The sequence below is a fragment of the Hippichthys cyanospilos genome, chromosome 19, assembly GCF_059441005.1.
Source record: "Hippichthys cyanospilos isolate Australia breed blue-spotted pipefish chromosome 19, RoL_Hcya_1.0, whole genome shotgun sequence".
Classification (NCBI taxonomy): Eukaryota; Metazoa; Chordata; class Actinopteri; order Syngnathiformes; family Syngnathidae; genus Hippichthys; species Hippichthys cyanospilos.
Window position 1 is genome coordinate 16,438,869 of NC_142387.1, and position 27,938 is coordinate 16,466,806.

General features: G+C 54.7%; 3 protein-coding genes and 1 long non-coding RNA gene across 4 annotated transcripts; 3 read left to right on the forward strand and 1 right to left on the reverse strand.

Moving 5' to 3' along the window:
* The first annotated feature begins 1,381 nt into the window (after window positions 1-1,381).
* On the forward strand, window positions 1,382-2,399 carry sox32 (SRY-box transcription factor 32). The gene is made up of 2 exons (XM_088402475.1): window positions 1,382-1,532; window positions 1,903-2,399. Exons 1-2 carry the CDS (start codon window positions 1,382-1,384, stop codon window positions 2,397-2,399), a joined length of 648 nt encoding a protein of 215 aa, XP_088258601.1.
* Window positions 2,400-3,143: 744 nt separating this feature from the next.
* On the reverse strand, window positions 3,144-27,594 carry LOC148408184 (uncharacterized). Its single transcript, XR_015863610.1, has 3 exons — window positions 27,451-27,594; window positions 6,319-6,481; window positions 3,144-3,469 (listed from the first exon to the last, which is right to left on the reverse strand). It is a non-coding gene; the product is annotated as an uncharacterized LOC148408184 (long non-coding RNA).
* sox17 (SRY-box transcription factor 17) lies at window positions 12,017-15,300 on the forward strand. The gene is made up of 2 exons (XM_088401883.1): window positions 12,017-12,516; window positions 14,457-15,300. Exons 1-2 carry the CDS (start codon window positions 12,222-12,224, stop codon window positions 15,212-15,214), a joined length of 1,053 nt encoding a protein of 350 aa, XP_088258009.1. The 5' UTR covers window positions 12,017-12,221; the 3' UTR covers window positions 15,215-15,300.
* On the forward strand, window positions 18,297-27,772 carry LOC148408186 (uncharacterized). The gene is made up of 4 exons (XM_088401880.1): window positions 18,297-18,611; window positions 20,516-21,136; window positions 21,412-21,568; window positions 21,840-27,772. Exons 2-4 carry the CDS (start codon window positions 20,528-20,530, stop codon window positions 26,594-26,596), a joined length of 5,523 nt encoding a protein of 1,840 aa, XP_088258006.1. The 5' UTR covers window positions 18,297-18,611; window positions 20,516-20,527; the 3' UTR covers window positions 26,597-27,772.
* Window positions 27,773-27,938: the final 166 nt, after the last annotated feature.

A 27,938-nucleotide genomic window follows, 5' to 3' on the forward strand; every position in this document is an offset into this window, starting at 1 on the left:
TCTATCAGCTCAAATATTTGCGAGGCGCAATAAAGCGCGGGCCCGTTTGATCAGCTCGCAATGTAATTAGTAACTTGCCCCGCCCCCTCCTCCCCCTTTCTGACGTACAGATATCCATACTGTCAACGCCTATCGATCGGATTCCAGCACACCTCCACCGCGAAAGGTTCGATCAACTCCTAAAAACGGATCGTCTTTGGCGGCGAAAGCCTTCAAGTGCTAAAGTACTTAACTCATTCAATCCCAAAGACATAATTTGACGTTTCAAGTCCCAGGTACTTGTCCCCCCCCCCCCATTTTTTTCTGGCTTTTGGCTAAAACGACTCACTTTTATTTCTCAGTGACTGAATTAATTTAGTAATCCATTACTTGAAGTAATGACTAACTTTAGTACCCGAAGCTCAACTTTATGTCTTTATTATCAGTCCTTTATACAGCCTATAGCTAGAGGGATCTCTTGGATTATTTTGAACAAATATTTGTCACATAGTATTGCACATCATTATGCAAATGTGGAATGTAGAATTGATTTGCATTTAATCAAACAATCAAATAGGCATAATATGAGTAACTACACTAAAGTCACTTAAAATGTATTTTGAATCTTGTTTCAATTCAGTTCATCCATTTATCTAATACGGAAAAGCAAACATATATGTGACGGTATGCCTTAACGAATCAGTTATCATATTGTGTATTTGTAGAGAAGGGGAGGGTTTTGAACTTCTTTTGAACAGAAATTGTACTAAACTAACGATTTTTTACTTCTGATTAGGTTCATTTGATGAGATTTGCGTTTATAATCAATCAAATACAAAAGAGCAAATATCAAATAACTAAGACTTGTACAATACTTACAATGATTGCTTTCGTTGATATTTATAAAACGTATAAAACAAAGCAGAAGCTTGTATTATCCGCGCTACCAATGAAAAAAATCGCATATTTTCACTTGAAATTAATCGGAGAAACCACATTTCCGATAGAAGTCTAAATGTGACAAAATTGCAACGAAAATGAGGACGAAATTGCGTGGGAAAAGTTCTTTTTTTTGTCGGGGGGGTGGGTGCAATATCATTTTTTCCCTTTTAATCAATTGGAGGAAATACTTTTTCGATGGAACTATAAATGCGACATTGGTAAGGAAAATGCAACTAAAACGAGGGCGAAACGGTCCACTGTCAGTCAAAAATAAGACGCCAAATAGCGAAGAGGAACGTTGCAGGGCCCACGCGGCGGCTCCACCTGGACTTGGCACCTCGCGCCCCTCCCCTCATCGGCGGGGCCCCCGAATAAATGCGGGGGCTCCCGTCCGTCCCGGCCCGCAGGCAGGCAGGCAGGCAGGCAGGCAGGCAGGCAGGCCGGCCGCGCGCGCCGCAGTATGCAGCAGTCGCAGTCGGACGAGGCCCCCGGGGGGCCCCAGCGCGTGCGGAGGCCCCTGAACGCCTTCATCATCTGGACCAAGGAGGAGCGGCGGCGGCTGGCCCGGCTCAACCCGGACCTGGAGAACACCGACCTCAGCAAGATTCTGGGTGAGCCGGGCGCGCGCCTCGCCTCGCCTCGCCTCGCCTCGCCGGCCGGACGCGGCTCCTCGCTTTATGACTCGTTGCCGGCGTTGAATGCGGCAGTGCTGCCCTCTGCTGACATTTCGGCCTATCGAAAACCGCGAGAGAAATCCGTCGCTTTTCCGGAGCCGCTCATCCGCGCATCAGAACCCGCGCCCGACCTCGCAATGTAAAATAAAAAACAAAACAAAAGAAAAAAACGAACAAAACCCAAATTTCGACCTTGGCACGCGGCCTGAACGTTCGGATGCTTTTCGGCACGCGGCAAAACGTAAAAGAACATAGCAAAAACGCCAGCGTTCGAAGCCATAACGCGCACGACGCGTGTTTGTTGCAGGCAAGACGTGGAAGTCCATGGCGCTGTCGGAGAAGCGTCCGTACATGCAGGAGGCGGAGCGCCTGCGGGTGCAGCACACCGTCGACTACCCCGACTACAAGTACCGGCCCCGCCGCAGGAAGCGGCCCAAGAAGAGCGGGCGCCCCGGCCCCGGCCCCGGCCCCGGCCCCGGCCCCGGCCCCGGCCCCGGCCCCGGCCCCGGCCCCGGCCCCGGCCCCGGGAACGGCCCCTGCCCCGGCCCCGCCCCCCCGCCGCCCGCCCGAGCCCCCCTCCCCGGCGGGCCCTTCTGGCCGGATCGCCAGCCGTCGGGCGCCCGGAACCGGCCTCGCCCGCGCCTCGAGCCCGACGTGTACCTCTCCCCGGACGTCTACCTGGAGCGGGTCCACCTGGACACGCTGTACGATCTGGACCGCAGCGAGTTCGAACAATACCTGGGCCCGCCGGCTCCCCTCCGGCCCGACCCGGCCGACAGCGCCTGCTGCCGCAGGCACTCTTGAAGAAAAGCGCGAAATGCCCCCCACCCCCCCATCGGAACTGTGTAAAAGCCAAATCCAATATTTTGTTCCAAGCGCTCATTTTGCTTGGGCTTTGAGTGGGGTGGGGGGGGGGGGGGGGGGGGGGGGGGGTGTATTTATGCAAGTGTCACACGACCACTTTGTCTCGCAAACGAACAAGGGCAAAACTTTCTTCCATTTCTTTCTCCAAAATACTGTAGCGGCAACATCCTGGGCCAATCGGAGCCGAAAAAGTCACCTGTTTTTTTTTGGAACGTAACCCCTCCCACAAATGAACAATGGCATGAACAATGGTCCATTTTTCCCCCGTCATAATATTCGCGGCTCATCTAGCGCGGGATTTGGTGTTTTCTTTCTATGCTTGTGATCCAATAAATAACATTGAATTCGACTGTCAACTTGTGTTTAAAGTCCACGCACGCCGAGGGGGAAACAGGAGAGCTTCCTGTTTGCTTTGGTCCCCGCACGTTTAAGGGGAAGCTTTGCAAATCTCGCCGCAAACTCGCGCTAAATCCTTTCGACGACTCGTTAGCGTTTGCGACGCTTACCTGCATGACCATACGGCAAATGCGGCCGCCGCCGCCGCCGCCGCCGCCGCCGCGGCTTTCGGACAGCGCCCCCACCCGGCTACGAAGAAAACAAGCAACAATCGTTTTAGCTCTGTGCGTTCAATTACGAAGAGTGAGTTCAGCCGATCACGTCAATAAGATCTAACATATAGCCTAGCCTAAATATATGCAGTGAATATATGAAAAAATATATCATTATAAAAAAATACTTCTCATATATATATACATGCACGTAAATATTTATACAATTATACTATCATAAAATGTATGTATGTATGTATGTATGTATGTATGTATGTATATGTATATATATGAATACACACACGTCACACATCTATGAAAAGGTCTTGTCAATCTCAATAAGAAGTGGCCCTCTTGACGCACTCATGTCAGATGTTCCCAGAGCACTCTCGGGGCGTTCTTAGGGCACTCCTGGGCCAATCACGGGGGCCATCTCAGGGCTTCTTCTTGCACAGGAACTTCCTGGAGGGAAAATAGCAGGATGACATCATCCGGCAACAATAAACATGCGGCGGCGGGCGGGCGGGCGGCGGCGCCTTTGTTTTGCGGCAGGCGACGCCAAGGTTTCTCCCCAAAGCGGCGGGTTGGCGGGCGTCAGGTGGCGCTTATCCGCCGCTACAGGAACGGCCTTCGCTCCCGGCCGAAGGTTCCGGCCGGGAGACTCAAAAGCGCCACCTCCGCGCGTCCGACGGAGCGCCGAGGGCCGTTTACCTCCGAGCTCCCCGTTAGAAGGAGCCGGCGGACGGGCTCGGGAGACGGCGCTCGTCCCGCTTTCGTCTTACGGAATTGGCTGTGGCGCGCCGACGGGAGCGTCCGAGGCCGAGGGTTCCGCGGAAGCAGAAAAAAAGAGCCTCCAAAAAGAGGTCCCCGCAGAGACGGCAACATTTGGCCCCCGCCGCGTACGGCGGTAAAAAAACGCGTCCTAAGCCCACCGACCGACTCTCCGAACGTTCGGGCCCACCCGCGGCTAGAAAGACCCTGAAAAAAGAGCCCCCAAGACCGCGGGCCCCGCAAAGACGGGTGAAATTCGCTCCCCGCCGTGAAGCCGGACCCGAGGGCCAGACGCACACGCGGCTTTTTCTACCGTTGACGTTTCCCGGCCTCCGAGTCCGACTCGAAGCTTTACTCTCAAAGCGAGTTGTTGACGCTCCAAAACAGCGTCAACACAGCGACGAAAACAGTCGGACGGGGAAATGGGTCGCCGTCGCCGTCCCCGGAGCGCAAAGCGCATATCGCGCGTACACACGCGCGGGCGCTTTTCCAGATCCGGCTTCCTGTCCTTCCGGCTGCCTGCCGGCAGCGCAGGAAGAATAACACCGGGATCGGAACGCGGCCTCTGCAAACGCAAGAAAAAGTGAAGAGGCCGGCCGAGGGCCGGTCCTGACGCGCGCGTCGGGGCCGGAGGCCGGCCGAGGGCCGGTCCTGACGCGCGCGTCGGGGCCGGCCGAGGGCCGAGGGCAAAAGAAGCCTTTGGCGCAATGAGGCCCACGTTTCCGCCGGTTGTGCAAAACCGGCCTGAGGTTCGGGAGCCTTTTTGCGCCCCGCCGCTGGTTTCCGTTTCGGTCCCAGAAATTTGGGTTAGGGTTTTTGGAAATTGCGGGGGCTCCCCTTTTGGGGACGAGCGAGGGCGGGCCCGCGTCGCCGCTCTCAAACGTTTGCTTCCAAGTCAGACGCGCGCTTCGTCGCTCCCCCCTCGCCGCGCTCGGGGGGGGGGGGGGGGGCTCGGCAGCGCCTCGGCCCCCCATTGTATGTGCGCCTCGGCATGGGAGCGCGAGGACAGCGGGCCCGACGGAATACAATGGTTATTTACTGCTTGGGAGGAGGGGGGGGGGGGGGGGGGGGCTGATAGTGAGCTTACAGCAATAAAGATGGCAGAGGGCAGGCGCGGGTCGCCGGCAGCACTTTTTGGCGGCAAGTTTCTTTCAATTGGGCGCTCGGGACAAAAATATTGTCAACTGCTTTATTTGAATCCCATTGAAAAAAACAATTGTTTTATTTGATGGCTTTTCAACTTAACATTGAGTTGTTTTTTTAACCCCGGGCTAAATTTAGACTCAACTGGGGCTTTTCTGACGTGCCATATTCAAGGAAAAGCATCCAAAAAAAACCACTAGGAGGCTCAAATATTGCATAGGTTGTCAAAACGCGCATTTTCAAGAAATAAATGTTTGCCAAGGGGACGTACTGTCAAATTTAGCCCATGCGGGGCTCATTTGCCGCCACAAAAATGGAAAATATAAAATTTTGGACATATTGAGAAGCCCGCGATTTATCACGCGTTCCCCCGACCGTTTTGCCAGCTAACCTTATGTGGCGCTGCCTCGTACGCGTTGAGATCATGAGCATTTCCCTTTGCTATGCGTTAGCGAGGCCGAGGTCGAAAGCGGGCCCCCTCCAAACGAGGGGGCCGCGCCAACGTCGCGGCGGGCGTTATGACGCGCGGGCGGGCCGCATCGCCAAAGCCGCCCCGAGGTCGGAGCGGCTCTCGGCCCAAGATTAACGGCGGATTAAAACGTCAAAAATAGAGCCCTCCTTTTGCACGTGAGCAGATTGATTAAAAAGGGCCGAGTAGGGCGCCCGTCTACCGTCAACTCTTTTCCTCCCGCTTTGAACGCTGCGGCCTATAGTCCGGTGCGACTTCTTTGTCGTTTGCCAGCAGGGGGCGATCTCCCGGGGAAAAAAAAGCCAAACAAAAGAGGCCTACGGAGGTGTTTGGAGTTTGACCTGCTATTTAACTGGCCACAAGGGGGAACTCTGGACTAGTAAAGGCGAGCGGGCGTGGTACTGTTGCGCCGGCGCACTATTCCACTATTCCGGTGCCGGCGCCATGTTGAAAGCGCTGCTCTGATTTGTAAACATGCAGGAGGCGTGCGGAAGGCATGATGTTGCTCTAACCCGCTCGCGTTCGCTCCGTGGAGCTTTTTTGCCGTTCCGTGCTTACCCTAAGACGTACAAACGTGTGTGTGTGCGCGCGCGCGCATATATCTACGTCTGTCTATCTATCTATATTTTTTTAAATTGTTGGTGACGGCGCGCACGTGTCGCTCTCAGCGGCGGGGCCAGTCGCGTAGAAGGAAGCGGGCAAGGAGGGAAGTCGCACGATACGCTCGACGACGCGCAGCTTCTCTCGCGGCCTGGCTTTTCTCCAGCTTTTTCCACAGCGTTTGGCATCGAGTCAGCACGTGCGTTTTTTGTTTTTACTCCTCGTACGTTGTTGTTTCTACATTTTCCGAACACTTAGCAAAGCGTTAGCGGGCAATGAGGAAGTCGCCGGCGCTGTTCTTACGAGGTTCCTTCATCAAAGCGCTCACCCGGAGAGGCGGCCGGCCGGCCGGCCCAGTCGCCGGCTGACGGCGTCGGGCGCAAAGCGGGACGGGACCGGACGGGCGGAGCGGGGCGGAGCGGAGCGGAGCGGGCGTCGTAAAAGCCGCGTCGGGAAGGGCGGGGCCCGCCTCGTCCATCTGGCTCCTTCGCCTTGAATTGAAATCGAAGCAGAAGTTGACAGCGTCATGAGTTTTCACGGCGAATAAGGGGAACAACGCCAGGGAGGAAGTGCGCACACACTAACGACATGAACACACACAAGTGCATTTCCTCTATAAAAGCACAGCTGTGGGGAAAAACAAGACTCTTCCTCTGCTTTTATGAAGGTGATTAAATCGTCGTTATCAGTCGCGTGCGTGTGTGTGTGTGCGTGTGGGGGGTTAAAAATCAACTCGGTGGCACGGACCCAAGTAGTTTAGTCAAGACGTGACACAATCAGGAGTCGCTAGCTTCTTGCACCTAACTCGCTGAAACGACTTAGTTGTGATGTCGGTTTTTTTTTTTTAAGGGGTGGGGGGGTGAGTTAGGGGGCTTCCTTCCTCTCGTGGAAATGAAAGCAGTTTCTACTTGAAATAGATTAGAATAGAATGGCGTTACGGTCATTGTTCGGCGGCAAAATGACTTCTTGCGTACGATCAACGCAAAAATGGTGATTCCGGAAGGTAGGGAAAACGGGAAATAACGACAAAGCTGGCATACCGGGTCGGCGGTGTCAAACGCACGGCCCGCCGGCCTTTTCTGGTCTGCAAACGGGTTTAATCCGGCCCGCGAGATGACTTTTGTCACGTATGCTATCAGAATGAGCGGAACTTTTTCAACACGTGAAAAACGTAAAAGGTTTTAGGATTAATAGTCATGATCATGTTATATAATGAACAGTGATGTAATGCATTTCAAGTTGTTCTTTAAAGTTGCCTGAATATATGTCCCATGCTTTTTTTTTTTAAATGATATACAACACAAAAAATGACTAGCAATTGCAGCAATTTGAATGTCGCCAAGTTGAAATCAACTCGTTGGGGAAAGTTTTGCTCTTTTAAATGTGCACGTGGTCTACTCGTGCGTTCTTTTCATACACATGGATTCCAGTGTCAACCTTTCGCCCGCCTGGAAAAAGTCAAGAAGCAAATACTGTATTTGCTTCGGTAACGCTTTTGTCAAAATGCACGGTTAGTTAAAAAGCCAACGAAAATAAACTGTACAAAAAAAAAGTACCCTCGCTAATTTGTGCAAATATCTCGCTAACTTGCAAAGTTAGTAAGTTGCAAATATAATAAGTAAACAGCCACAAAATCAGCTCGATTAGGAACAAGCTCGCTAACTACCGACTAACTTCTAACACTTCAAATAGACCTGTGAGCATACTCAAGCTAATTATTTAGCAAACTATATAGCTAACTTAGAAAGTTACTTGCAAATAAAATTCGACGAATTAACAAACCGGCTCAATCTCTAACAAGCTAGCTAGCAACCAAATAAAGTGCAAAAACAACCTAACCCAAACGGTTACACGCTTTTGAAATTTTACTTGGCTATCTCGCTATGAAACCAGCTACCTATCGAAGAAATTAGCAGAAGTAAACTCAGTCACATTTTTCAAATGTACTTTTGATCCCGCTCAAGCTAACCGGCAACCAAATTGGCTAAGTGGCCGCTACATATCAACGAGCATACTTGAGCAAGCTCACCCTCCGCCGAGCAAATACCGAGGAATGTGGACTCGGCCTTCGAGGCTCGGGTCGCCCGCGGCGCATCGATCCGGATTCTTTGCCTTCAAAGACGCGCTATCGACGCTCAGCGCCTTCCCCTCGCTTAGCGCGCTGGCGGGCTATCGTCGCGTTTGGCGCGCTCACCAAAGGGCCGCAAATCAATGGAGGCAGATTGCGCCTCACAATGGCGGCGCTGTCCTTTCCCTGCGCAAACGGCTCGATTACCCGCGATTGGTGGCCGGCCCCCGAGCCTCAAAGTCAAAGCCGCGGCTCGGAGATGGCGCCGAGGGTCGAACGCGGGTCATCTTATTTCGGAACAAACACAATGACCGCACTTGTTAGCCACATCATTCTCACTTCACTTTGTCAGCGCGACCGCCGCGCCATTGTGTTGCCGCTAAAATGCTTTTTTATTTGTTGTTTTTTTTTTAAATCCCCCTTTGCGCCACCAATTGTTTTCCGCCTTTGATGTCTGACCGTCCGTTTGTGAATTTTGCTCGCAAAAGACAGAATTTTCCCTTCGCCCAAGTGGGATGTTGTGCTTTCTTTTCGAAAAAACAAAACCAAAAAAAAAACAGGTGGCTAACTCACCACCTCCCAAAATGAAATCCCGCTTCCGTCATGATCTTTCCACCGATTAAAAAATAAACGCAAGAAGGCTTCCAGGTTGATCTAGCCACCTCTCGAACTAAACAGCGAGTAAGCTAAACAGCTAATTCAACAAGTCCCTAGCTGACAAACTAATACTTAGCCAAGTCCAAGATGCTGTCGCCCAAAAAATAGCATCTATTTGTCAATATCTTTCAGCTGATGAAAAAAATAGACATTTTTAGGTTGAGTTTTGCTTTCTTTCAAATCGGCGAGCTAACTAACTGAACTCATCAAATGAAGAGCTATCCACCTGTCAACCTAACTGGCTAGTAAGCTAGATGGTCAAGACACTAGCTAGCTAAGAAAAAACAACACAAAACAGCTCATTAAACAACTCACTAGCTAGCGAACTAATACTTAGCTCAGTCCAAGTTGTTTCCGCCCCCCAAAAATGAAAGCGCTAGTCAACGTAATTTGACTGAGGAAGAAAATAAACATCCACCTATCCAGTTCGTGAGCTCGTTGGTAACGATACTAGCCAGCCATGAAAAAAAGCAGTGGATTAAAAAAATCACTCGCTAACAAACTAATACTTATCGAAGTCAACTAAATAGCCAACTAAACAAATAAGTACAAAACAAAGTAGAAACTGGCTATTCTGGTTAAGGTTTCAAAATAAAAACCCCGATATCAAATGGGCAACCGAGCCAACTCTAAATTTCCTGCCAAAAAGCTTGCAGGCTCAAAGTGTCAAGGCCAGATTTCTTTTTCTTTCTTTTTTTTTTTTTTTTTGGGGGGGGGGGGGTCGTCCGAAAATAGACGACAAGTCTTATCAGTTTGCGAGCGGTGGCGGCGCATTTGCAAACAATGCGCGACGAGGCGCGCTGGCAGCAGCAGCGCTCGGCCCGACCCGGCCTCAAAACGCCGGCGAGCCGTCAAGGAGCCCCGAGAACAGGAAGCTCCGTCCGGCTCTGCCCTTACGGATAAAGTCAGAAAATGATCAACACGCTCCTCAAATAGCTAGTGAGGAGGGGATACGGAGGGATGCTAATTCCACTTTTGTTTTTTCTCTCCCTCTCTTCAAAGCGCGCTCAACAAGGCGCTTCCAAGCGCAATTAACAATCTCTTTCGTTCTCTCGGCTTTAAAGCTTACGCCTTGTTATCGCACTTGACGCCGATGTGAGGGGGGCAGCAAAAGATGGCACATTCGCACACCCGCGGCGCTAATTGTCGCCGTCGCTAAACGGCGCGCCTGCCGCGATGCTGACGATCGCGGCGGGAAAACTCGCCGAGTGAGCGGATGAAGAACGCACAAGTAAACATTCTTCTTCTTTTGGGGGGGGTACCGTATAGCTGCACACGCATGTGTGCGTAATAGATAATGTTCCATTTGCCTGCTAGGCTAGCTAGCTAAATAGCGTCCTAAACAACGACGCTAGCGAGCTAGTTTTTGAAGACGCGAGCAACTAAGCTAGCCCGGCGTGATTGGCAGCTGACAGCTCAAGGGAATTCAACTTTTCTGACGAGGAGCAGAAAAGGTGCCACTTCTATTCCGGGACCGCGTTTTCGCTCCTCTTTATCGTCGCCGGCGACGCGGCTACAAGCCCCCGCCCCCCCCCCCCCCCCCGTCGCCGAGAGCAGGTGCGGAAAAAGAGAGGACGGCGATCGCAACGCTTCCTATCTACGGGGCTGACAATCACACAGGTCTCGCTCGCCGCAAACAATGCGTGGCAAAAAGTTCAAGGGGGACCCGGCGCACCCCCGCCAAGGCAACGTTTGGGGCGCATACAGTGCTTTTCGCAAGTCCCGCTTTCAGGATTTGACTTATTGAACATAGGAACCGCGGGTGTCAAACTTGGGCCCGCCAAATGCTAATTCAAGTTTCTGGCCACATTTTCGAGTTGACATTTTTTGGTTAGGGATACATCTTTTCTAGCGGGCTCCCATTTGAAAACGTTGGTGTGGAACGTTCTCAATGGCTCTTTTTGAACCCTTTTTACCGGCCTTCGATTTCAGACGTTGAAGTCACAGGTGTCAAAGTCAAGGCCCGGGGGGCGGCCCGCAAAATGCTAATTACGACTTCAAGTTTCTGGGGGATTGGGGGGGTGGGGTCCTATTAGAGAAAGACCTGATCAAACATAGCTGCGCATGTCGATATAAGAGCAGCAATAATCTATTTTCAACATGGAGTAACACCCGGCCTCAGATTGTTGGAACGCTGCACCAACGCAACGGTACTACGCCCGACGGGTGTTTACCGGTGCTGCTGGCGAGTAAAAGAGCAGTTCAAAATCACTTCTTGGTTAGCACCGGACTAGTTGGCTAGCGAAAAAAGAAGAGAAAAAAAACCCGTACGTGACGCAGGCCATATAATGACGTGTAAGCAGATGGGAGTCTTGGCTAGAAATATTTGCAGGTGTGAACAAGGGCGGAGCAAAAAAGGGGCCGGTGGCGGCCCTGACCACTTTGTGTCAATGACGGCTAGTAAGTGCGGTGAAGGGGAAGTGGCCATGAGGCCTTTGATTAGCCGCGTTGTTGGCTGGCGCATGCGAGACGAGGGCGGCGCGCTAACGTGAATCCGCGCGTTGTGCCGACCCCCAGAAGGCCGCCCGCCCGCTCGCCACCCCCCCTCCAGTTCGCGTGGGGCGCGGCGAGGACAGGAAACGCTCGCCGAGGGGACGGGAAGCGGCGGCCGCCGCCGCGGGCCGAGGCCCGGAACTCAGATAACGCTATTGTGCGAGCCGGCCCGCTCGACCTCTCCCCGGAGCGCCGTCCCGTCCCGTCCCGTCCCGAGGCCGGCCCCCGTCGGGAGGGCCCGGCCCCCGTCGGGAGGGCCCGGCCCCCGCCCCGCGCGCGGGGAGTCTGGTTCGAGGCGCGAGCTCGGCGGCGGCCGGCGGAAGGGCCTTCCCGGAGACAAAATGGACGATGACAGCATTACGGCGGCTACGGTGCCCGTATTTCTGTCCGCCCTTTTTCATACGGGGGGAGCGGGACGAACGGGGCTGGCGGCGCCGATAAGAGCGCCGCAAATGCGCTCCGGACAGGACAGGACAGGAAGGACACCCAAGTGCCCAACAAGCTAAATACAAAGCCACGCGTCAACACCATACTGTATATACATACCCTAACCCCATCAGCTCATACTTTGAAAATCAATATTTTCAGGCTATTTGATGCACTCGAACTTTTGTTTTGTGTACAAAGTCGGTGTTTGTCGAAAGTCCCGGCTAGCGTTTCAGGCATAGTTAGCCAATGTTTTCGGGCGATGACGTTATTGATAGTTACCTGCGAGTTGGGGGGGGGGGGGGGGGGGGTCGGGTATTGGACGGCTCCCAGTGATTTGGATTTGGGGGTTTTGTTTCGGTTGGGCCATTTCGAAAGGGGCGGGGCGGGGCGGGTCCCAAATAAGGCGAACACGAGGCAAGCGCGGACACCTTCGCCGCTTTGAAGCACGCCCCCCCCCGCGCGCCGATTGGCCGCCGGCGTTTTATAAATGCCGGCGCCGCCTCGGCGGGCGGCTGGCGGCTGCCGGCTCGCGCTCTCTGCTCCGGAGTCGCAAAAGCGGAAAAAAAAAAAAAGAAAGGCGAGACATGAGCAGTCCCGATGCGGGCTACGCCAGCGACGATCAGAACCGGGCGAGGTGCGCGATGTCGCTCGCCGCGGCGCCCGGGACGGGGACCGCCGCGTGCCGGTGGGCCGCCGGGGAGCCTCCTCCCGGGGGGGCCCCCGCCGAGACCCCGCGCGGCCAGCAGAACCGGAGCAAGCCGGGCGAGCCCCGGATCCGGCGCCCCATGAACGCCTTCATGGTGTGGGCCAAAGACGAGCGCAAGCGGCTGGCGCAGCGGAACCCCGACCTGCACAACGCCGAACTCAGCAAAATGCTCGGTAGGTGCACGCCGTCCACCGCTCGTCCGCGGCGTCTACCAACTTGCCCGTCCGTCGGGAATCGACTGAAAAAAATGGAGCGAGTAGTTCTCAAATGACCGTCGCGTCACGAAATGCATCTTTTGCTCGTCGTTTACGGCTTTCGTTCGTCGTTTGAATTTTTTTCACGCGGCGCATATTCGAGCGCGTTTGCAATTCTTCAAAGACGAAGGGCGATTTAGGAGCGATGGGTTTCGTTCTTCAAACCTTCGCCGTCAATTTGATTTATTCGGATAGAATAAATAACAGAAGTTCGGCATTAACGGATAGATTTCAGCAACTATTTGATCCACAAACTTGGTAAACGAACCGCTAAATCGTCAAACGAGTTTGTCGTTAATCGTTACGCGTTTTGTTATTCAAATACATTTGTTCTTAGTTCAAAATCCGTGACAATATTAGTCATTATGTCATAAAAGCAACAACCGTACATTCAATTCATTGATCACGAACTGATGAAACGTTTCATCGATTCGTTGTCATTCTTTAAAGCTTAATGACGGATGTATTTCATTACTGACACATTTAACGTCAACTTTTTTTTCAATAATAAATGTAACAACTGGACCGTGAAATAAAGTTACATCAATTTCGTCCATTTAATTACTCGTAAACTTAATAAATGAACCATTAAATAAGCGAATCCGTCATTGATGTTTACTTTTTTAAATAAACTCGTTCTTAATAACAAAAAAAAACAATGACACATTTATGTAGCGTATGATCAATTCAACGACGGTACATTAATTCAATACATTGATCTGATTAAACGTTTCACAAATGAAATAAATTAGTCGATTTCCTTCTTCAATGGGTAAAATTAAAGAACCGTGAAATAATGAAATGAATGTGTCATTGCATGTTTCACTATTGAAATCAAATTGTCTCCAAATTGATGTAACAAATAAAACAGCTGAACACCATGTATCTTTTACTGAAGTACATCAAAGCATGACGGGCTTTTTGTTTGAATTCACTTTCGTTTGAGTCGGATCGAAAGAAAAATTGTCACGAAAGTATGGCCGACTCTTATAACAGTATTATACACAATAGCACAGCTGTGATTGGCAAAACATGCTCACTTACAAACAAGCTAGCTCCTTCCCTGATAAACAACTACAAGCGGCCGACTGACTTGCAAAGGCCCGGAATATACATTTTACTCAAGCTAACTCGCAAACAAACTATCCAGCTAACTTGCAAAGTTACTAGCAGGCCAGAACCAAATAACTTTGTTAACAAACAAGCTAGCCCGCTACTTGCCCAGTAAACAGCAATAACGAACTTGCAAAGGCTCCAAACGTACCCGGAACCATATTGCAGCCAACTCAAACGAGCTACCTTATAAAGTTACTCGTAGCAAATAATCAAATGGAGCTTGAAAACAAGCCACCAAACAACAATAACTGACCAACTTGGAAACGCTTCAGCTACGCTTTGAAGCCTACTCAGGCTAACTCGTGCGCAAACAATCTAGCTAACTTACAGAGTTGAGTTGCGACCGACTAGAAAACTAGCTCAATCGCAAACGAGCTTACTAGCTACTTCCCCAATAAACGAGAAGAACTAACGGGCAGCTTCGAAAGGCTTCAAAAACTCGAGCTTACGAACTTCTTTGCAAATAAAATGAAACGCGTTGGCAAACCGGCCGGCTAGCTGGTAATATCATACGTGCTTATCCAGGCCGGTCGTACTAGCCAACGCGCAACTATGAGAGTATCGATTTGGAGTTTGCTTGCCACCGGGGGGCACTCTCCGCTAGCAAACGCAATCGGGCGTGTTACTGTTGCGTTACTCTTGCCGCGCGGGTGCGTATACGCGCCCGATAGATAGATAGATAGATAGATAGATAGATAGATAGGAAATTGCAAACGAAAGTTTGACGTCCAATTTCCGGGCAGGAAAGTCGTGGAAGTCGCTGGCGGCGGCGGCCAAGCGGCCCTTCGTGGAGGAGGCGGAGCGTCTGCGGCTCCAGCACATGCGGGACCACCCCAACTACAAGTACCGCCCCCGCCGGCGCAAGCAGGTCAAGCGGATCAAGCGGCCGGACCCGTGCTTCCCGCCGCTCGGCGGGGACTGGTGCGCGGGGCCGGCCTACCGGCGGTGCGCCGCCTTCCCGCCCGTCCCTCCGGCGCCGCCGCTGGCCCACTACGGCCCCGACCCCGCGGGGGGCCCCGGCCCCGCGTACGAGGGCTGCGGCCTCCCCGCGAGCGACGCCTCGCCCCCGGACGCCTTCTTCCCGCCGGGGGAGGACTGCCGCGCGACGTACGCGTACCGCCCGCGGCCCGAGCCGCTCCAGCCGCACCCCGGCGCTTCGTACGCGGGGGGCCCCGACCACCTCCGCCGGCACCCCGGGGCTTCGTACGCGGGGGGCCCCGACCCCTTCCGGCGGCACGCCGGGGATTCGTACGCGGGGGGCACCGACCCCTCGGCCGTCTACTACGCTCAGGCCGAATGCTCCGGGCCGCTCTCCGGGCCGCTCTCCGAGCCGCTCCCCGAGCCGCTGCTGGACCGCGCCGAGCTGGAGCGGTACCTGGGCCCGGCGGCCGGCTGCGGGGCCCCGCGGGAGGCCTGCGCGCAGGGACCCGAGGGCCTCGTTTCCGCCGTCCTGTCCGACGCCACGGCCGCCGTCTACTACTGCGGCTACGGCGACTCCTGAGAGACGGAACGCTCGCTACTTCAGTCCTTTTCTCCTTTTCTTTTTTTATACTTTTGCACTTTTCACTAATAAATTTTGCAAAGAAACCAAGGCTCCGAGGTGTGCTCACCCACCGCTCTCGCTTGTCACTGCTCCGCTCAAAGCCAAATGTGCAAAACGTCAAATTGAAACGTTCGCTCGCCCTTTTTCCGGACGGAGCGTCCGAAAAAATAAAAAGTGTCTTCGACTCTTGGCAAAGAACGTCGCAAGGATAAAAGTAGAAAAAGGCTTTTCACTTACTATTTTGTGCAGACATAAGTCATGCGTTGTTTTTCTCAAATGTTTTTCCCCCTCGTGTACGTTTGCAGGGCTCATCGCTCACAAGGTAAGGAAGAAACCTTGGCGGCATTCTGCGTCACCTCTTCCGTATTTGCAAGGAAGCGAGACAAAGCGGAGATTTTTGGGGGGCGTACGCAGACGAGGGAGGCGCAGAAAGTGCGTCCAGGTGTCCGTTCCAAAAACAAACAAGAAAGTCGCGCGCAGAGGACTTGTTCCGCTCAAAGGGGGGACGCTGATTCTATTGCTATGTTGAGGCCGAATGTGATTTGGATGATAAAAATAGAACGTCAAACGTTTGGACTTTTTTTAGGGTGCGCGTGGAGGGGGTGCGCTAACGCTAATGTTGTGCAGAATTTAGAACTAACGAGACCGAAGTCGAAGGTGTTTCGCTTCGCGCGAATGTGACCGCGGGAAGTTAAACCGCTCAGAATCGGGACCTGCGCGCGGAAAAGGGGGTGCGTCCACTTTATTGCGATGTCGACAGAACGCAAAAAGTTCTTTGGAATTTTATTGAGGATGCATGTGGAGTACCGGGGGCGCGCCATGCCGGCTTGTCGGAGGGGGCGCGGCGTTTCCAAAGAACGCCAGCAATTTGAAAAGGGGCGCGCGGCCTCCGGTTCCAACGGGCAAAATGTAGTTGTCGCCGATTCTCGGCGGGAGGTGGAGGAAGGGGGCGCGCCTACGCCGCGGCCTGGTGCGCCGCCACCTTCCAAGCGTCCGAAATAGCCGCCGCTACCTGTTCGATTTAGCGGGGAGCGCATATTTGGGAAGATATTTTGACACCCGAGCGCGCGGGTGATGGAATCGTGAAGAAAATAAACGATGGAGTCAGTGCGCGCGGCTGACTAAAATTAGCGCGCATCACAAGTGGACGCGGGTGCCCCAGCGCCACCATAAAAGCGAGGGTCGGGGCGGCATGCGTCCGGATTGGACGCACCCTCCCTCGGCCGCAGCTGTCCCAAAAGGCTGCGCCCGCCCGCCCGCCCGCCATCTCCTATCCTATCAATGACTTAATCAGCCCGCCGGCCGGCCCGCCCGCCCCGACGCTCAGTGACCTTTCGAAGGTTTTTCCACGGCCCCTTTGCTTTCGCTTAATCATGCCGATCGTGGCGGACGGGTGCGCCGTACGTACGCATTTGATGGTTGGATAAAAAACGGATGGATTTGAACTTTTTGTAGCTTACTCGCCCCGATGGATATCTGCCCTTAAAGCCGGGCAAGCCCTTCGAGACGTCGGCGCACCCCCGGGTCCCCGACGTACAGCACGTTCTAGTAAATAATGAACTAATCGCGTGTGTTTGAACGAAACGGTCGGCCTTTCCCGAGCAAGCGCAACAACATGGGACTTGGCGCACCCCCTCTGCTCAGCGCACACATTTAAAAGATAAAACTGCTTTTTTTTTGCTCATTTAACCGACAAACAGATGCAAACGAATGAAAACCCCGCGGCGTCGCATCGAGAGACATTTTCGCAAAAGTAGCAAAGAAAAAAGTTAAGGTTCTTCTTTTAATTTCAGCACACCGACGGAACCATTTTTCTTGTCCCCCCCCCCCTGTGCCAAAAGTCCAAGAAAAAGGGTTCGGCTTGCGCTACCAGCTGGCGCCACTAGGGGTCAGCGGAACATCTCCAATTTCCATTACTTCAGTCCCACGTCAAACGAAAAGGAAAACATTGCACTGGGGTGTCCGCCCCAAGCCACTTCGTTTACTTCTTTTACGGGCGCCAAATTCATTTGCTGGATTTCCAATTTCCGCATGGTACACAAGAAACGAGGCCACGCGCCGCGCTGCTCCTTTTGCTCGTTGCTATGCACCTTTTTTTTTTCCTCTTACGCACCCGTCTTCAACATGGCATTTTGCCAATCTGACCCCAACGCCCCCCATCGCCGTACGGCACCTCGCCCACAGGGTGGTCCACCTCCACCCTCTTTTTTTTTTTTCCTCTCCGCAAAGCGCTTGTTTCAACAGCAGCAAAAAAGACGCCAAAACAAAACTGATGTCTTTGCATTTTCACTTACTGGTCCCACAAATTGACAGATACACAAGACTCGCTGCGCGCCCCTTTCCCCCTCAACAGGGATACAACTTGCCCCCTCCCATGACAAGCCCTCACACCACTCGCTTGCAGGAATGTCACTGAGCGCGTGCCGCAGGGCCTGCTATTGTGGCCGACCGTGTGTGTGTGTGTGTGTGTGTGTGTGTGTGTGTGTGGGGGGGGGGGCAGAAAGGTGGGGTCTCCGTTTAAGAGGAGTCCGAATGTGATTGGTTGATTGTAAGCACAGGGGTGTGCGCGCCACCTACCGGACAGGCTAAAGACTTTTTGTCACGATTGATTTATCTTTAAAAAAAAAACAATTGTGCATAGCGGTGCATCTTCAGTATATTTGCAAAAAAAAAAAAGAAAGAAGGCTAGAAAGCAGCTGGCACGCTCCCAAAGGCAATCTTTAATAAGGATGAAAATCCCGGTTTAAGAGCGAGCCGCGCAGCCGCGAGGCTCGCAAGACGGCGGCGGGCCAGCGACGGCGCCGCCAGCCGCGCGCATTTTTTCCCATTAACGCGCGAGGCTGGCGCGGCGCCAATTAGCCGCCCGCTAAAAATAGGCGGCAAACGGCCCCCGCCAGGAGCCGGCATATTCTTCCGGGCCCGGGTGGGCGCGCGCATTCCGAGCCAATGGGCGAGGGCCTCGCCGGCACGCGGGCCTTTAATCCCCACCGAGGCCCGGTTTGTCAATCGGATTACACCCCCCGCGCACACGCGTCCGAGCGGGCCCGGGCCGGCGCGCGAGCCGACCTTTTGCGGGGAGGGGCCGCTTTTCCCAAAACGCTCGGGACCGCGGGGTCCCGGTCGGGCATCCGCACGGGTTTCGCGGGCCGCGCCGGGCAAGCGGCGCTCGCGTCAAGAGGACGGCCCGCCGTGCGCGCGCCACGCCGGCACGCCGGCACGGGGATTAGCCTTCAGCAAAGATTAAGCAAATTGGCCGCAACGCGTCAGCCCGAAATAAACAATTGCCGTGGATGGCGGGGATGTGGAACGCCGTGATTTTTGCAAGGAATCGGCGCCTTTCGCAATGACAACCTAGGTGAGTTTGGCATTCCTCCTCTTCGCCCATTATTTCAGTCGCGGCTAATCGGCTTCAAACGGAAGCCGTCTAACGCTTGAAAGCGGCGGAAGCTTGACATCATTCTGTTTACTACCTATTTAAAAATATATATACATACACAGAGTCACTTATTTTCGACTTAACTTCGACCCGTTTGTTATGTTTAAGGGTTAATTTGACCCGAGTTGTCAGGCGTAAGCACCCGCAAATTTCAGTGAGCGATTTGATTTTTCACCCCCTCGCAAACAGCAAAAGCCTTGGCTCATTCTGACCCAAATTTTGCTCACAATAATATTTCAAAAAGCATAGGGACAAAAATGATTGCGACGTTTTATGATTTTATATACAAACAGGTAATAATGCCTTTGGGTCAATGTGACAAGCGGGCGTGCGCCTTCACCCAAAAGTGCTAAAACACACTCACAAAGCAGCGACTTCATACTTGGATTATATCTATGTTACGTTTGCTTATGTGGAAAAATAACAACAGCCAAGGTCAACTTCCCGCCGTCACGTGTGACTGCTTCCACAAAAAAATACAGCAATAGCCGGGGTCATTTTGACACCATTTTTGCTTTTAATTCTGAGTTCAAAGGAATTTTTAACGAATACGCGGATATACATTTCTATATATCTTGGGTCAATATGACTCGGGGGGGTGCGGGGGTTCCTTTACCCAAAGTGCTAAAAAGTCAAACAAAAAGTTTTTAACCCGCTCACAAAGAAAGGCGAACCTTAAGTTATACCTGCGCGTTATGTTTGCAAAACTGACGACCCGAATTTTGCTAAAAAATGATATTTCCAAAAGCATTGCAACAAAAATACGTAGAGTGGGTACCGCCCTCAAAAGCGACTGGCAACTTTCAAATAAGTCACAAGAAAACAGCGGTTTCCATTTGCCGCAGGAAAGCGGGGCCGATGAGGCCGCGGCGCTCGAGCGCGTTCCGCCGTCGGGCCCGTCAGACCGGGTCACCCGCCGCGTTAAAGAGCTAACGCCTCGAGAAGCCCGGCTAAAAACGTCCCAATTGTACATGCGTATTCAAAACCGCGACCCAAACAGTATAGCGAGTATGCAGAATATACACGTACCCGATCAGAAAACCTCATCAATGAAAAAATACAGAAAGGATTCATTTCCCTTTGAGTGGCGCTTCTTATGCGCATATTCCCTAGTAAGGGTAGCCTAGGCTAGGCTGGCTTCCTATTTCTTTACTATATCCAGCACGGTTTCCATAGAAACCATCTCCTTAGCAATCTCGGGACCCACCGCCGACCCTTTCAACTTTCAATCGAGCGCTAGAAATACGCTTTTGGAACCGCCCGCGACAGAACGGAGCTTCACCCTTCCGCCGTTTTGAAACGAGCGAGGCCGACCCGCGGCTGACCGGCATCCCCGTCGTGCGACGGCCACAGAAAATGAGTGCGATTACCAAAAAAGGCCCGCGGGTGGAGAGCGAGCAACGCAGATACAGTCGAGCCCCCGGGGTCGCGACGATCGTTTCGGTCGCAAAGCGGGGAAAACGCCGTAAAGAGGGGACGAAAAAATGCAGTCTCACACGTCGCAACGTGAAAAAAAACATGAGCCGGGGACGCCGTAACCCGGGGGTTCACTGCGGTTGAATTAATCAGCTTTTGTTAGCTTCGACGCGTGACCGCGCCGGTGAGCGTTCGGCGAGGAATCACGTCCGCCTCGGCGCCTTTCCCGGAAATCCCACCGAGTCGCCCGGCGCGACTCTTTCGCGAAAACGACATACGTTGGCCCGAGGCAAGGCGGATGTCCTCCTGCGCAACGTTAGCCAAACGGGCTCAAGGGCGCGCGCATCCATGCGCCCGCTATCGCCACTCCTAAGAGACAAAATCAAACGTCTTTCCCTCCCTCACAGCCAGGCGCGGAGATGAGCGAGCCGGGCCTCCGGAGGGCCCCCGAGCAGCGGTCGGGGAGCCGGCGCGCCTCGGGCACCCCCCGGCACGCCGGCGTCACCGAGCCCGTGGTGTCCAAGCGGGTGTGCTTCTACAAGAGCGGCGACCCTCAATTCGGCGGCCTCCGCATGGCGGTCAACAACCGCACCTTCAAAACCTTCGAGGCTCTCCTGGACAGCCTGTCCAAGAAGGTCCCGCTGGCGTTCGGGGTGAGGAACATCACCACCCCCCGGGGGGTCCACGCCGTCAACACGCTGGACGAGCTGGAGGACGGCAAGTCCTACGTCTGCTCCGACAGGCGCAAGGTCAAACCCGTCGACCTGGCGCTGGCCAGGAAGAAGCTGGCGCCCTGGTACCACGCCAGGCCCGTCAGCTCCCGGGGCCGGGGCTTTCCCGGGCGGCGGGAGCCCCCGCTGGCGCACGCGCCCAAGCGACTGGCGGTCTTTCGTAACGGGGACCCCTCGGTCCGACGCACGCTGGTGATCCAGAAGAGGAGCGCCGCCACCTTTGAGCGCATTCTGGAATATTTGTCGGAGGTGATGCGGTTCCGCGTGCTGAAGCTCCACACGGCTGACGGCAGACGCGTAAGCGCTTCCGGAACTTTTCGCCTTTCCCCTTTGCGCGCGCGCGATCCACCCATATAGGACATTCTTGGCGCTGCCCTGTAAATGGAAAGTCTTAAGCTCCTTTAGCATCCACCCTAATCCCTCGCACGGCATTCTGGGGTGATGCCATGTAAGGCGAGCGGTCGGGGATCTGCTTTGGACTGAGACCATCCTTAGGACATGCGCAACGAGCATGCTATCACTTTAGTTTTTACTCTTTCCCAAAAGTGACGCTTTGCCTTGTCTCGCGGAAGGTGGAAGGGCTCCCGAGCTTGATCTTGTGCTCCGGCGTGGTGGTGGCGTCGGGCAAGGAGCCGTTCAGACCCGCGGACTACAACGCCCAAAAGTCGCCGGGCTCCACCAGGCCCGCCGGCGACCGGATGAGCGTCAGGAGACTGAAGGCGCTGAACCGTAAGTCCAATTCGTTTCACTCCAGCGGGGCCTCCGGTCACGTGACCTGCGTAATCTGCCTAGCGGCGCGGGATAAAGCCCGAGAAAATGCCGAGGTCGCGTTATCGCTAGCGAGTAACACCGTTGATGACCTACATATGGCCCGGACCAGGCAGATCACCTTTCTGATTGCCTCTCTCTCTCTTCTTCCGCGCCTCCTGGGTTTCCTCCTCATCCTCGACCACCGCATGAAATCTTCTCACCTCTTTGCCGCCGCTCGCCGGCCGAGAAGGCAAAAAGAAGTCACCGTCATACGGGTCCAAGTCGAGAAACTTCTCCACCTCCTCGGAACGCTACATCGTCAAGAAGATTCACAATTCCCTCGCGGAAAGCTGGCGCGACCTGCCCAGCAACCGCACCGACTCGGCCGGGTACGAGTCCGGACACGCGGCCGCCGAAACGGAGGGCGAGGGGCTGGACCGCGCGCAACCTGACGAGGACGACATCGAAAAGTCCTTTCGGGTGAACCAAGACGGCAGCATGACGGTGGAGATGAGGGTGCGTTTGACCGTCAAGGAGGAGGAGACCCTCCATTGGACGACCACCCTGACTCGCTCCGGCGCGGCCAACCGGCCGGAGGCGCTCCCTTTGCCCGAGCCGGGGTCGGAGCTGGACGTCCGTCCCGCCGCGCCGGACTCGCAAGACCCCGTCTCCTCCGATGACACCGTGGACAAAGAGGAATCCGAAGACGACGATCCTCCCTCGCCGGGAAACGGTTTCGTAAGTCAAAGCGGCTACGAAGACGACGTAGTCAATATCCAGGAAACATCTCCTTGGAGGGCACCGACCCCGGTGGAGACACGCGTTCAAAAGAAGCGAGCGTCAGTGGAGAGCATTGCATCCGCTGGATCTTACTCTTCCCACGAGAATACAGAAAACCGAAGCCCGACCGAGCAGTACTGCGCGGTCGGGCAGAGCGGCGCCAGGCCGATCCCCAAACCCAGAAGGCTCTGCTCCACAGACGCCAACGGCTTCGACGACACCAACGTGCCGTCGTACAAATCGGCTGAGATCAGGCGCGTGGAATCCAGCGGGGAGGAGATCACTGAAACCGTCTTGCATATCTACGAGCAGCAAACTTGCCAAGACAATTACAATGCAAACGTCGGCTCGTTCTACGGGCCCGATACGTCAGAAACGGGACATCTACACAAAAGTGACGGCGTTGAACACCGGTCCCGGGAACCCTCGGCGGCCTCTCAGTCCTTTGGCCCCCGGAACGCTGAGACCGAGCTAGTGGCAGCAAATTTGCCTCCTGCTAGGCACGGCAGAGTAGAAGCGCCGAGGCGGGCGGCCAAAGGCAAAGAAAAACAGCCACGCCCTATGACCAGGAGGAGTCCTACGGGAAGAAACCAACAACCGAGACACCTTCTGTCGCCCGTCAAAAGGCAGAGAGAAAATGTATCGGGAGAAGCGAAGAAACGCAGAAAAGCGAGACCGTTCTCAAGCGCCGGCTTCATCAGAAGGATTTACGGCAATAAATTAAAACCGGCGAAAAGCCCGACAAAGTTCAGAGGGAAACAGGCCAAAACCGCAGAGGGGACCGCAAAGCCACCGGATACCTACAAAAGAACGTTCCGGCACCCAAAGGTCAAGAAAGCGCGCGGACTAGCGACCCGGCAGACGTCGGCGGATCGAAGCGAGCGCGCTCACGTGGGTGAGCAAATGCCTCTGCCGGCTTTTGATTCCTCCAGCTCCGTTGCTAATGAATATGTCCAGAACTGGCTGAAGAAGGCGCATGTGACCCGACCTAGCGAAACCTCCGGGATGGAAGTTCGGGGATCGGGCCGCGCCGCCGCGTGGGACCATGTAACAATGCAAACGTCGCCCGGGGACGTGCGGGAAATTTCTGTCGAAGACCGAATCCGGTCCTCGGAGAACACCGTGGCTCCATCGAATCGGCAGACAAACGGAGAAGGTATTAGATCTCAGCCTAAAAGCAAGGAGCGGGCGCCACCCGGCAGCCAAACCGGAGACCCGGCGGGGCTTCGGGGGCCTTCTGCTTTTCTTTCAATAGAACCGCCCGAAGAGGAACGAGCAGGAGAGGCCGACTGTCACGTGGCCCGCAACCCAAAGTGCGTGCAGCCGCCGGCGACGACTCAAAAGGCTGATAATCAGCCGCCATCTGGCCAGGATTTGCCGCGGGCAAACGTCACGAGAATGACTCAACTGCCGGAGGCTGAAGTTACAAAGGAGCAAGAAACGCTATCGAGATCGACATCTATCAGGAGAGCACCTTTGGTCAGTAATGTGTCTCTGGAACGGAACATGTCCCTCAGAAAATCTTGCATAGACATATTCGCGGTATGTAACGACGAGGAGCGGCGTCCCTTGGATCTGGAGGGCGGCTCGTCTGCGTCCTCGAAGAGTCCTGAGTGGGAGGAGCGCACGTCTTCACCCGGCGCGCCGTCGAGCGAGGTTCCGACATCTCCGAAAAATCCTCCGGCGAGCAGCTCAACAATCGCGGAGGCTCCAAATTCGCGATCCGCAAACACGTCGGAGATTCCCAAAAGGTCCAGATCGTTACGGCGCCATCCCGCTGTCAAGAAATCCTCCCCCGATGTCAGCCCCTCGCCGAAGAAAAGGCAAACGCCGGCCGAATCCCAGCCGAGCAAACGGAGCGCGCGTTCCAAATCGATGGACCGGCCGTCGCCTCCAGTCAGGCGTGAGTCCAAAGGAGGGACGCCCGCCGGAAATTCAGAGGGCGCGGGCACAGAAAAAACAAGATCCCGGGGAAAGCGCGCGGACTCTCTCCAGGCCATAAACGCGTCAGAATGTAAAGTGGAAAACGCCGAACTGACTGATGAGCTCCAACGGCAACATCGAGAAAATTCCAGGAGTGACGTAAAAGTAGCGACGCCGCCAAACACGGCGGAGCGGCCATCCAAGGAAAGTCTCCTCCGGAGCATCTGCTGCTCCATCGGGTCCGTCCGGGATGTCATTCAAAGTCCGCCCTTCTTGGAAAAGTCCAACGGCGTGGAAGACTTCTCCTCGCGCGTGGCCTTGGCGACCGGCTCCTCGTCCAAAGTCCTCCTGACGTTCTTGTCCACGGTGGCTCTAAAAGACGGCATGAGCGCTCGCGGCGCGGACCTGGCGAAGGGGGGCGACGTGAGCCGCGCTGAGGCGTTGAGCATGCTCGACTCCCTGAGAGAAATAGCTCGCGCGCAGGACTCCCGAAGCTTTGAAGAAAGTCTGTCTGCTTTATGGGTGTCAGCCTCGAGGCGGATGCTGGAAAGCTGGACAGACTTCCTGGCGCTCCAAGACAAAAGTCAAGGGGGACGGCCCATTGATGAGCTCATTGAAGGGCTCGACGTCCCGGAGCTCCTGAAAGAAGAACTTGCGTCTCTTTCGGCCGGGTCTGTCAGCATGAGTCAAGAGAAGCGGAAGGCTTATTCCAAGGACGGCAGTTTTGGGACGGAGGAACGCGATGAGCCGGCATATAACGATGCGCGACGGCATCGACTTGGGTCGCACCGCCAGTCGCGTTCCGGCGCCGAACCCTTCTTCGAGGAGCAATACGAGGGCGGGGCGCAAGGCCGCCACTGCTACGTGGAAGTCGCTTACGGCGGGAGAGCGAGTTGGGAAAAGGAGCAATGGGAAACTGAAGGCAAAGCGGCGAGTCGGGAGGAAGGTCGACCGGAGGTTGAAGACGAGGGACGGAAGATCGCAGTTGAAGACAGGCGTCCGTCTGGACCCGACATAGAAAACGGGGAAGAAGCGGCGGGAAATGAGACGCGGGACAAAAGGCGAATTTGTGACCCCGATCCGGATGGAGAGCGTCCTCGGGATCCGGCCGATTACGGCAGCGAGGAGAACGCGAGCGCCTCTGACGAGCGCGAGGAGTCGTCGGCGGGGGAAGAGTTGAGCTTCTGCGAAAAAGCCTCGGGCGCACGGGAAGGACGCCGAGCCCCCGCCGAAGGCCACAAAGCACAAGTTGCCAAAGACCCGTCCGACGAAGACACGCCCCAGCCCGTGGCGGTAAGGGTGAGTCTCCTGGAAAAGCGGGTCGCCCGTGCCCACGAGGCGGGCCACGGCGAGGACAATGCCAGAAGAGAGTCCGCCGAGACCTTTCGGCAGTGCGGCCGATCGGCCCCGCAGTCGTCGCTGTCCTTCAGCTACGACTCCGGCGGCGCGCCCGCTGCTGAGCCTGAAGGCAACCGGGTCAAGTCCATTCGGGAAATGTTCCTGGCCAAGACTTTCGCCGACGACGCGGCGCCGCCTCCCGAGACGGCGGGAAGCGGCGGCCATCGGACGCCCACGTCCGGCCAAGAAGACCCGGCGCGCAAGTCGATCAGCAAAGGCTTTGTGAGGAGAACCATCGAACGGCTTTACGGCAAGAGCGGCGCGGCGGGGAGGCCCCCGTCGGCCCCCGCCGCTAAAACCAAGCGCTCGGCCATTTTCTCCCCGTTTGGCACGGCGAGATGCGAAGCGGCGTCCGAGTTGCCCTATTTCAACCCCGGCAACGCGCCGGACGCTTTGACCACGCGCTGCGTGGCCTTCAGCGCTCAGGCGGGGCCCGGCCACGCCGTTCCCGTCGACCGGCTCCCCGACGGGCCGGCCGTCATCCGCAAATCCGTTTCGGACCCCGCGGGAATCGACAAAAACCCGACGGGCTCCGACCGGGACCGAGGCGGCCGCGAGGACGCGGGCGAGGACGCGGGCGAGGACGCGCCCCGCTCCCTTTTCAGCAGCGCGTCTGAGCCGGAAGACCCCAAAATGTCCAAACGCTGCACCTATTTGTCTTTGGCGCACAGCGGAGACTCCGGGTCGCTCCGGGACCGAGTCGGCGTCCCGGAGGCCAGAGGCGAAAGCGGGCCCCAGAAAAACGGCTCGGCGCCGGCCAACAAGGTGCGGCCGTTGGCGGACGGCGAGGCGGCGGTGCTGGCCCAGCCCGGGAAAGGAGACGGCGCCGTCACCCGAAGCCTCCCGGAACCCGACGCCTTGGATGTCCTGTACCGCTTTTGCGGCGAAAACTGTCCCATCTTGTGACTCTCATCTTCGGTGCCTCTCTTTTTGGAACGTGGCCGCCGTGGCCTCTTGCGCGAACAATGACCCGACTTCTTCATCTTCTCCCTTCGTCTCGTCTCGTCTCGGGCGGCGCGGAACGCTACCATACATAGCCGACTCTCGTGCGGAAAATATGAGTCGGGGGCCGGGAGGGGCGACTATGAAATTGAAATTTGTCGACGGGAAAAATAAACAACGGTTACTCGGGATGCTAACCCCGATCTTGTCCCCTGGGATTCCCATTCCGATCAGCTAAAAAAGACGCGTCCGAGGCCAATTTGCAAACACGTGATTGGGATCTGGACATGCGCAACTCTTCCACTTTGCTTAAGAAACAAACAAGCAAGCAGACAAAAAAGGACAGGTCTCTTTGTGCATACTTTCTGACAATATTGTCCATTAGCGGTCCAATTTTTCGAGTCCAGTTTCTTTGCCTCCCCGCTAAAACGAGAGCAGCATCGGGGTCCCCCAAACGTGAAAGGAAGCGTTGCCCGGAACCAAAGCACATTTCCAACGCGGCGTCTTGTGTACCGTAAACGTAGGCGCGCGCGTGTTTACTTTGCTTTGTTTGCGTTAGCCCGTCTTCAGGACTGAAGCCGCGGGGAAGAATTAGCGTAATCTGTTGCTAAAGCTCTTAGGACAGATCAAGTCCAGGCAGAAGTCAGATGTCAACCAAGGAAGCGCAGCTATGTTTTGACCCCACTTTCGGGTCGCACTGGACGCTTTGTTTTTCCTCTTGTACATTTTCAACATCTTTCCCCATTTCGTATTTGTTTTTGGACGATTGAATGTGATGTGTTAAACCGTGGGGAAAAAAAACCTAAGAGTGTACTTACTTTTCAAGGAGTGGAGTAGTCCGGATGAGCAAGACGGGACATAACCGTGTCTATTGTAGTTGCGGGCCCGTCCTGCGAGTCAGCAAGGAATTCAGACCACTAGAAACACACGCAAAAAAGTTCAATGGCAAATGAAGAAAAAGCTAGGTTGAGCACAAAACTGTCATCTACTTCCACGTTGGGCAACAATTTGTGTTTAGCTAAATTCGTGTTTTGAAGTCAATGAAAGTATTTCCGGTTGAACTTATGGCAGCTGTGACGATGTTGTGTCTTGAAACTTTTGTGGCGACATTAAAAGGATTGTCTTTCCAAATCCAAAAAATGGAGCTTGCTTGTTTTTCGAGCGCGGGGAAGCGACCGTTGTTTGTTTTTCTTTTTTTCTACGCCCAGTTGGTCCGTGTTAGGAAGTCACTTTAAAAACAAGAAGAAAAGGACAAAGAAAACTTACCACCACTACTAAGCGCTTGGAAGACTGCTTGGAAGCAATG

What these genes read in the sequence shown, in the direction of transcription:
- sox32 (XM_088402475.1), top strand. Translation starts at nt 1,382, where the DNA reads ATGCAGCAGTCGCAGTCGGACGAGGCCCCCGGGGGGCCCCAGCGCGTG. An exon ending in CGACCTCAGCAAGATTCTGG is followed by an intron (nt 1,533 to 1,902) that starts GTGAGCCGGGCG and finishes TGTTTGTTGCAG; the next exon opens with GCAAGACGTGGAAGTCCATG.
- sox17 (XM_088401883.1), top strand. Translation starts at nt 12,222, where the DNA reads ATGAGCAGTCCCGATGCGGGCTACGCCAGCGACGATCAGAACCGGGCG. An exon ending in CGAACTCAGCAAAATGCTCG is followed by an intron (nt 12,517 to 14,456) that starts GTAGGTGCACGC and finishes ATTTCCGGGCAG; the next exon opens with GAAAGTCGTGGAAGTCGCTG.
- LOC148408186 (XM_088401880.1), top strand. Translation starts at nt 20,528, where the DNA reads ATGAGCGAGCCGGGCCTCCGGAGGGCCCCCGAGCAGCGGTCGGGGAGC. An exon ending in ACACGGCTGACGGCAGACGC is followed by an intron (nt 21,137 to 21,411) that starts GTAAGCGCTTCC and finishes GTCTCGCGGAAG; the next exon opens with GTGGAAGGGCTCCCGAGCTT. An exon ending in GAGACTGAAGGCGCTGAACC is followed by an intron (nt 21,569 to 21,839) that starts GTAAGTCCAATT and finishes CCGGCCGAGAAG; the next exon opens with GCAAAAAGAAGTCACCGTCA.